General features: G+C 38.8%; 2 protein-coding genes across 2 annotated transcripts in view; one reads left to right on the top strand and one right to left on the bottom strand.

Moving 5' to 3' along the window:
• The window catches only part of LOC113802975 (alanyl-tRNA editing protein Aarsd1), a 9,070-nt gene extending 4,653 nt beyond the window's left edge, over window positions 1–4,417 (top strand). The window contains exons 5-9 of the mRNA XM_027353671.2: window positions 214–410; window positions 3,201–3,307; window positions 3,429–3,586; window positions 3,766–3,860; window positions 3,967–4,417. Of these exons, the coding sequence (XP_027209472.2) occupies window positions 214–410; window positions 3,201–3,307; window positions 3,429–3,586; window positions 3,766–3,860; window positions 3,967–4,099 (690 nt within the window). The 3' untranslated portion in view covers window positions 4,100–4,417. The remainder of the gene's footprint in view (window positions 1–213; window positions 411–3,200; window positions 3,308–3,428; window positions 3,587–3,765; window positions 3,861–3,966) is intronic.
• A 550-nt stretch (window positions 4,418–4,967) lies between these two features.
• Window positions 4,968–10,000, bottom strand: part of LOC113802974 (serine/arginine repetitive matrix protein 1) — a 6,703-nt gene continuing 1,670 nt past the window's right edge. The window contains exons 2-3 of the mRNA XM_070123606.1: window positions 9,123–9,310; window positions 4,968–7,894 (exon numbers count right to left, since the gene is read on the bottom strand). Coding sequence (XP_069979707.1) covers window positions 5,768–7,894; window positions 9,123–9,170 — 2,175 coding nt within the window. The 5' untranslated portion in view covers window positions 9,171–9,310 and the 3' untranslated portion in view covers window positions 4,968–5,767. The remainder of the gene's footprint in view (window positions 7,895–9,122; window positions 9,311–10,000) is intronic.

The raw sequence follows: 10,000 nt of genomic DNA, 5'->3' as shown, positions 1-10,000 counted from the left end.
ACCTCGTCTGCAGAGTACCTTTCTCCCATATTGTTACTCTGAACAGAAAATTAGTAAATTTTGAGAGATTAAAATGTACACCAGTATATATAAAGATAAGATACGTGTATATATATACACACCAACCTAACTGAATCTTGAGGGCAAGTGAGACCCCAAACACAGTATTATAGAAGCTGTGGTCTTTATATAACATATTGATCCACTTTGCAGATTCGTACACGTGGTCTACCTGAGGACGTGGTAGGACCTGTACGTGTTGTGACTATTGAAAACGTAGATGCAAACATGTGCTGTGGGACACATGTTAAAAACTTATCAGACCTTCAAGCTATTAAGTTGCTACACACAGAGAAAGGAAAAGCTAACAAGACACTGTTGTATTTTGTAGCAGGTCAGAGAGTTTTAAGGTAAGTGAAGGAATTATATACTTGTGAAGAAAACTTTATATGATATAGTATCATTGTGAGAAGGAATGAAAGAATATCACATTTACTATTTTAAGATATTTTTTCATTGCAATTTTGGGTAGTTTGTTGGAGGGTAGCTAAGTTAGCATGTGTATGTATGTAAATAGTTATGGCATCCTGTTTTGTAGGCAGATAGTATAGTATTCCATTTTCCTTGAATAATTAAACTGTAGAATAAAAAAATGTTTAGGAGAGACTGGGAACAGTCTGAAATATTGCAAGTGAATATTCCAGTATAATTAATTAAGGATTAATTTTGTTGAATATGTACTCATATACCATAAGCTTTACAAAACAAAAATCAGCTTAAATATATTAGATTTTTCCAGGAATATTCTACTTTCTCCTTTTTATCTGTTTGAATTGTTTACTTGGTACGTCAATTTAATTTTTAGATAGCATATGATTGACATCTTGTTCAGAAAATGTCAATATAATATTTTTGGTAGTAGACAAAATATCTTTAGCCTGTTAGCCAGAGAAAAGCAGAGTAATGTTCTTTTCATGTAAAAAAGGATAAGCGATATTAGGAGAGCTTGTCATTCATTTCAAGGTTGTACAGTTTTAATATAAATCTTGCATTGCACTGAATTTGCTGTAGTATGAGGCAGCTGTGATTTTGATTATACACTAGGGATTTTAGGGTGTCCTTGTGTCGTAAATAACATAAAAATATTTTTGTAGAGCGTTAAATCTTTGTCCTTATTGCTCATATTAACTTGATTTCTTAAGGCTGACTAAAAGCCACAAGGCCCATGCTCTTAAGCCACTCATAGACACTGTGCTAAGCCATGTACAGGCAACCAGCATGTTTGCTTTCATGCCACATATGTAAGTTCTGTCTTGTGGCTTCAACACAGACACATATTGCTAGTAGTGCAGACAATGTCTTATAAAAGGGCTATAAACTGTGAGCAGTCTGGAATAATTAGGCATTACATATGCATGTCGAATGAGATTGCTATTCCCAGTAGGGCATGACATACATTCCATCCGGAGGTATTTTGTGTATTTATTTAAGATGTTGAAATGCTGAGACTTCATTTTAAGGCAATAGGCTCTAATGACAGTACAGTAATAGTTTATTCAATGGTGTTGTTGGCATGACCTTTACTTTTATTGAATCCCTAGGGTTAAGCATTACATTCATGAAGGATTTCATAGAGCTTTTTTTTTTTTATTAGTTTTGGAGATACATGTAATACAATGCATTTTTCTTCAATTACATAGGACCTAGTAGTTACAGAGCAAAACAAAACGGTTAGTAAGTTAGGAAATACTAAAAGGAGAGTAAATTGATGGCGAAGGCATATGTGTCTTTGGCATTCTGACGAAGATCAAAAGATCCACAACATATGAACTGGCAAGATAGAACTTGGTTTGATTTATCACAAATGCCATAGACATGAACTTGTGTTGTGTATGTATCTGTGCAGAGGAAGATTACTTATTTTTAGGTAGACACCACATGGGGAAATTAAAGAAATAGTTGTTTCAAAACAGCTTACTTTTATGGTTTTATTTTCTTATTCATAGACCACACCAATTTTACTTGTTGTTTCTCTGATTCACCACTTCAATTTTGTGCATAAAAAAAAAAAAAAAAAAGTGGATCAGAAACCATTACAGGTTTAGCTTTCACAAACCTGTAAATATTGCCACTATCAGAGGCATATGCTGCCAGAAACCAATCAGAGAGCTTCTTTGTAGTCACATGCTAGAGGACAATCAGTAAGGAGTAGATAGGTATTTTCTTTGTAAAGATGAAAGTTTGCATGCCAAAGAAGACAAAACAATGCCAGTGGAAAGGGACCCAACACAGTAAACTTTTGTTGGAGAGGTTTTTGGAGTATGGGTTGTGTGTTTTTTTGTTACTGGCTTATTACACTTTGGATTGACATCATACAAAACAAAAATTACAATAATAGTAGTAAATGCAACACATGTAAATTCAGTTAAAAACGATGTTCTTTATTCAGAATTGTAGTAATAGATCAAAGGACTGGAGTCATTACATAAAACGTGCCGTGAAATGCTGAAAAATTAATAATCATGTTATTCTTTATATTCTCTTAGCCCAGTATCTTCACTCTTTGCAATTTTTTTTTCTTTTTTTTCTTTTTTTTTTATCCAAGAAACAACAAATAAAATTGGTGCAGCCTCATTATTACTGTTGTCATCTTTATCATCTTTATTATCTTCATCTTATACAAGGAAACATCTCAGAATTGAGCTGTATACCAGTGCAATGAGCTGTTTCCTTTGCACCATATGTACAATATGTGCAGCACAGTAATTTCACAATTTTGTCCTCTTGTCTTGTTAGCTAACCAAATCCTTATCTTTCAGTCAGTGTAACATATGATGTTCAGTTTTAAATAATTTTATAATATCCTGAATATGAAAGGTCAATTTTCAGAAATAGATTTATTGAAAGGTTGATTAAGGATAATTATATGAAGCAGATGAGTATCCAAGTACATATCCTTTTGTGACATTTTTTGTGAAATGGTATCTTAAGCTCTCAAATAAAGAAGAAAGAAAGATAATAAATTCAGGTAAAATTTTGGGGATTAGTAATGACTTTTACTAACTGCTAGACTCATTCATAGAACTAAGAATTATCTCCAATAAAAGTCATTTGCAGATGTGTGACATTATGCAAAGATAACATTTATACTATATTAACATTCCAATTGATAATTCATCCCTTACATTTTCCAATTTCAGATATCTTGGTGAATGTGTAGAACGTGAACGACAGCTGAACACCATACTTCACTCCTGTCCTGCCGATCATACGCGTCTTGTTGAAAAGATCCAAAATGACCTTAAATGTGAGACCTTTTAATTTGATAATGTTAATGATTTTGTTTGACATTGATGATTTTATTTTTATTACTATAATTTTATCATACATATCATCACTATCATTGGTTTTCATTTTCTATGTCACAGCTAGTCTACGTTCCTTACGAGAGGCCATGAAAGACTTAGCAATCTCAGAGGGGCAGAAATTTACTGTGCTGGATCCACGACCTTCAGTTTATTTCCATCACCGTCGCGATGGAGATATGGACTACTTGAGTGCCATTATTAATGAAATCAATGATGATGTATGTATCTTGTGGTGCATTGGTGATTCATTTTCTCTCTCGATACCTCTCTGTCTCTACATTTTTTTTTTTTTCTATCATTGATGAAAATATGTACATATATATTTTTTTTTTATGCAGCCGCCTTTTCAGTTTTAAACTCTTTCTGAAACAAAGTTTTCACATTTATTTCCCCACAGAATGTATTGAAAGTCTTAACTGTAGGTGAAGACAAAGGCCCAGGCTGCCTTGTAGTACACGGACCACAGAACCTGGTGTCTGAGATTGGACCGAAGTAAGGGCTTATAGCATATAATATTAATATGAGGCTTATAGCATATAATTTAATATGAGGTTTTTATTGAAATATAAAAATATAAATATATATTTCATATTTCTAGGGCATGTGATATCTTAGAAGGCCGAGGAGGAGGCAAGACTCGCTTCACAGGAAAGGTCACAAGGTTAGGGAAGCGTAATGAAGTGGAGAAGTATGTTCGCAGTATCCTTGAGAACAAGACCAACGAAGTATGAAAAGATTTTGAAAATACTTCATTGGAAGTGTGTGTGTGTGTGTGTGTGTGTGTGTGTGTGTGTGTGTGTGTGTGTGTGTGTGTGTGTGTGTGTGTGTGTGTGCATGTATGTGTGTGCATATCTGTGTGTATGTATGTGTCTGTGTGTGTGATATTTTCAAGAATACAAACAAAATACTTGCAGTTGCACTTCTCAGGTTGCTGGAATATTGATGATAAGAATGCTATGAAATTCCAGTCAGGAATATAATAATTTTTTGTACATTTGTACATCTTCATAGGGTATGACCATGTAATAAATAGTAATGAAGTGTTATAATTGTTTTATTACACACTTTTTCCACACTGGGTAGGATTAAAGTACCCGTGATTGATAAGTTAAGTTCCATATATAGATATATAGATAGATGGATAATTATGAATATATATATATATATATATATATATATATATATATATATATATATATATATATACATATATATATATATGTGTGTGTGTGTGTGTGTGTGTGTGTGTGCTTTGTTATTGATGATTATGGAAAGAATTTAGATGGCCATGCATCAAAGGCCAATGTAGTTTGAATGCCTTTTGACAGTTTTAGATTTTGTTGGCTACACTCAGTTGATTTCTCTCTCTCTCTCTCTCTCTCTCTCTCTCTCTCTCTCTCTCTCTCTCTCTCTCTCTCTCTCTCTCTCTCTCTCTCTCTCTCTCTCTCTCTCTCTCTCTCTCTCTCTCTCACATAAAGGAATCTAGTAGATTTATTTAAAAACTGAGGTTGAGAGATAAAATTGTACTTAATACACTAACTAAGGATATGAGCCTTTACTGAGATTCTTCATTTTACAAGGTATTAACATAATAGTTTATCATAGAAATTTATTTTATTGATACCACATGTTTATTACAAATCACAGAAATGTATATTATTTATTTACATATATAAGGAAAATTAATTGAGAGTTATCCTTATAAATTATCCAGTTCATTACTGTTTTTTTTATTATGTATGGTAAATGGTTGTACATTTTAAGGTTAATGGGATTCTGGTAGTGGTTTTGTTATGTTTAATCATAAAGATAGCAAATTCCGCGACAACCAACGTGCCGCAAATTGCAAAATACGTTTCAAACTTACTCTCATTAAATGCAATCACTAAAAATGATAGATCATTTAATTTCAGTTTGATACTTGGAATATGTACCAATACGTGTAATATGTAATGGCAAAAGTACCACTGTCTACAATTTCAGAATCATACTTCATATATCACAATGTTGTCACAGCAATGAACTTATGAAATACCTGTAGAAACTATTTCTTAGAAACACCTAGGCCTATATTCATTTTAGTATCGTTTTACCATAAATAATGCCACATGAATATTATTTTTAGCTAAACACGTGTGTATGTATGATACAGCATTTGCTTCGGACATTGATTGTTTTCTGTTTATGGATTTCACTGTTTATTGTACTCTCAACAACAAATGCCGTCTAGAAACTTCTGCACTGTCAGTGAAGTTAGCACTCACACGCAATAAACGTCTGTTGTATTATTCGTAACTGTCCTTCGTTTTTATCTTCTTTTTACATACAATCACATACCACAACAAACATTTAATTTCTAAAATCTAAACGAAATTAGGCGCCTTTGATCAATGGACTATTCACTCTTCCTCAATTGTTGTCGTATTTAGTGCCAAAGGCCTGGGCAGTGGTTCGTAAACTCTGTGTCGATTGGACGGCACCATGTGGAATAAAGTGGGGAAATCAGCGTCAAAGAAGCCATTTCCGGGGTAGAAGCCCTTTGTTCCCCCAGGTTTCCCACGGGAGTCACCAGACAGCGTAGACCCCCGGAGACGAGTGTTGTGGTTACTCGCTGGGTCGCTCTGGGGTCTGTCAAAGGGGAAGTTCGGTCGTGATTGTGTCGGGTTGGATCTAGGGGGAGAGGTAATGGGGAAGGAAGGGCGCGTACGAGGAGGAGAGGGATTCGAGAAGGAAGGGCGAGCAGGAGACTTAGGGAAGGAGGAGCGAGGATGAGAAGGAGGAGAGTTGGGGAACGAAGGACGTCGCTGGGTTAAATCCGGGCGCTGAGTGGGTCGCGAGTGACGGACGTTTGGGGGGATGACAGGAGTCCCGGCGCGCGGGGGGACGGGCAAGCGTCGATGTCTAGGCGGGTAGCGAAATCCCGGAAGCCTCACCTGTCGAGGGTCCGTGAAGAACGATGGGTAGTTGATTCGACCGCGCACCGGGGTAAACCAGTCGAAGTATCGTGTGCCTGGGTAGCGGTTTTGCCTGGAGGGTCGACGGTCGTAGTTTGGGTATCGGCCAGTCTGCTGGCCTTGAGGGTTCTGCTGAGAATTTGACTTGTAGTTTGGATTATTTTCAGGAAGAAAATTCTGGATCGAGGCTGGAGGTTCTCGTGAAGAATAATCGTCCAAGTTGTGGTTTTTGAGGAGTTCGCGATACTCATTTTCATCAAAGGTATCTTCGTCTTCGATCTGTTTCCGGGGAAATTTCGGTCGAACCCGATCTGGTCGCGACCGCGGCCGATACGGTCTCTGGTGCCCGGACGTGTGTCGTGGTCTGCTGTTCTCCTCGAACGGGTCGTCACCATAAGACCCATCTGCATCGTTGACGGAGTTATCTTTGATATAAATGTTACCGTCCATCCCGATGTACAAGTCATCCCGCAGCGGAGAGTCCTCGCGGAATTGGTATCCGCGATTCCCCTGGTCCTTGTCAACAACCACCTCATATTTCACGCCCGGCGAGGAGCCTGTCTCCGAGCGGGAGTTCGAGGGAGGCGGCCGTGGCTGGGGCCTGGGTCGCCGGGGGTCGTAGCCAGGCGGTGGGACGGGATTCGAGTGCCGGGGCGGGACAGGACCCTGGCTCCCCTTGAAGAGATTCAGAGGATCCAGCATGTCCAGAAGGCCGCCGCCAGCGCCGCCGGACGGGAAAGGAGGTTGACTCGGCCTCCCGTTGGTGGGGCTGCTAGAGGGGTATCGGGATTCACTGCTAGAGGGGTGAGACCTTCGCCAGCTGTTTATCCCTTGCGGTGGGCCGTGGCTGTTACTATAAGGTAATGTATCGTTCTCTTCCTTGTAATAGGAGTGGAAAGAATTGTGGAACGAGTCTCCAAAAAGGTTGTTGTCATAAGTGAGCGACTTGGAGTCCGTTCTCTTGTAACCCAGATCGGAGCCCACAGGCCTATTGAACTTCGAATATTGAACAGATGGTCTAGGCCTATATCTGACAGGAGTATAGGCTGACGGTGAGGTGCCAAGACGGGAGGGAATAGGCTGGTGGTTCCTGTACTTGACCACCCTCAGGCCCATGAGATTAGCCAGCGAGGGAACGTTCTCGACAGAATACCCTTGGTTCGCTAGTGTGGCCGGATCGACCCAGGCGAGGCTCTCAGGCGTTGGCAGTTCCTCCGGTCCCTCTTCGTTACTAATTACCTCACCTCCTTCTCCTTCCTCTTCTTTGCTCGTTTCTCTTTTTCTTCTGACCAAAGAATCTCCATTTTCTTCATACGATCTGCCCTCTTTTCCTTTCTTATTCTCAAATGCTGTTTTAGTCTCTTGGAATATACTTTCCAATATTTTATCGTCAACATCAAACTTCTTCGTTGAGCCGTCGCCAAGGACTCGCTCATGCCAATCGTCCGTGTCATCTCGAGTGTCAGCAATGGAAAGGCGTTCTTGAGTGCTGTTTGCTGACCCCAGTATCGCACCTGACACTCCCCGCTCCCCCACGGGCTTCGGCGAGTCAGTTCCCAGGCAACAGCAGACCTGTATAGAAAGTAGGTAGTTAATCAAAGTGTTTATTGGGCAATACGACTGGCTTTATAACTTCGAAAAGGAAAACGAGTTCACTATTTTATATGACACTACTTTATATCTGTAAGAGTTTCTGAGTAGATTTTTTTTCATCTTCCCCCTCCACCCATTTATTTTTGTATACCTCCTTCCCTTTTATTTATCGTTTCTCTCCGTCCTACCCATCCCCCTCAACCTATCTTACAGATTCATGTCATCTCATTCTCCTTTCCTCTATCCCTCTCTCCCTCATTCACTATATATCTAACTATCTGCCTCCTGTCAGTTTCCCATACATCCGGCCTTCTTACCCCCCCCCCCCCACCTCACCCCCTTCCCATGATCATCCGTTTTCTCTTTCAACTCCTCCTCCTCCTCCTCCCCACATTTCCCTTTCTCAACTTCTCCTTCCACCTATATATATATATATATATATATATATATATATATATATATATATATATATATATATATATATATATATATATATACTCTTTCCCCTAATTTTACCACCCTCTCATAGTTTTTTTTTTCTCATTTTCTCCCTCCCTCATTTTCTCTCTCGTCTGCCAACTCCTACATCCAGTTCCCTCTTCCTGTATCTACTTTTTCTTCATTTCCACCTTCGCACAGAATGGTCTTTACTGCCTCCGCTACGGAAAGGTTTATAGTGCACTGAGACTGTATTCGTGCCATAAATACAGTGAGAACAATAAACTCCCTCAAGCGAAAGTGATACAATATGATGGAAGTCTGTTACTAAAGAAAGTACTCGTTTTCATTTAGACACACACGCAGTTTGTGTGTGTGTGTGCACAAATAGATAAATAAATCAATATACACATGTATGTATGTACACACACACACACACACACACACACACACACACACACACACACACACACACACACACACACACACACACACACACATATATATATATATATATATATATATATATATATATATATATATATATATATATATATATATATATATATATATATATAGACATGTACTTACATGCAAAGAGAGAGAGAGAATGAGAATGCGCGCAAACACAGAACAATTCATAAAAAGTAAATAGGTATTATTATCCAGAAATCCAGATGAATCACTAAACAGCCAGAGAGACTGCAGATGAATCAACAGGTATCCCAAAATAATCACAAATTTATGTCAGTGTGTCAAGCCAACTCACCATGGTCAGCATAAGGAACCCAGTCACCATGCTGCCTCGGGGTGCCATGCTGTACAGCGATTCTTTTTTTTTTTTTTTCCTTTTTTTAGCAGCAGACAGATGTTGGGTCTTCAGAGTTGTTTGGTGTCTTTGAAGATGGTTTTCTGGCCATGTTATTGACAAAACTGCGTGCCTTAGTCGAGTGGAGTCTGTAAAGAGTCGCTATGTCATTTCACGGGTGGAGCTTGTCGGGGTGGGTGGGGGGTGGGCGGGGGTGGGGTTGTTATCCGTCGTTCTTTTTTTATTGATCTATTTATCTTCTTTAATTATTTGTTTCTTTCTAGGTCTCTAGGTCTTTCTGTTTCTTTCGTTTCACGTGATTTGTTATGTCTCTATATATCTAGTGCACTGTATGCACGTCTGCTGTTTTCTCGGCTTGTACTATGTCGGAATATTTTTAAATCTTTTTTCCTGATTTTTTTCTTAATGTTGCCGATTATTATTTTTATTTCGAAATATGGTGTATATATAATTTCGGAAATTAATGGTATGGCAGTCTATAGGCCTTTAAAAACGAAATTGCAACAAATTTAAGGTATCACATTTTCTCGTCTCAGCAAAATAGCGATACAGGGATTTGAATGAAAACTATTCAAGTACAACTCAACGCCGCGTAGTATAACATCGCAAAATATCAGTGCAAGGAGCCACGAGGTGTACTCAAACCGCAACCCACGTCTAATGTCACGGTGAACAGTTTCCCCAGATACGCAACTCCCGAAATACACAGCACACCCTCCCGCTACTACGGTCGGTGTGACACTGTTACGAGAGGGCTGTGTGTGCTTGAGTTTCTAAGGCCGGGCTCGTCGCAGCACTCGCTAAAGATTTTACCGAAC

Source organism: Penaeus vannamei, chromosome 7 (genome assembly GCF_042767895.1).
Source record: "Penaeus vannamei isolate JL-2024 chromosome 7, ASM4276789v1, whole genome shotgun sequence".
Classification (NCBI taxonomy): Eukaryota; Metazoa; Arthropoda; class Malacostraca; order Decapoda; family Penaeidae; genus Penaeus; species Penaeus vannamei.
Note: the sequence above shows the minus strand (reverse complement) of the source record. Positions and strands in the feature narration are given on the sequence as shown.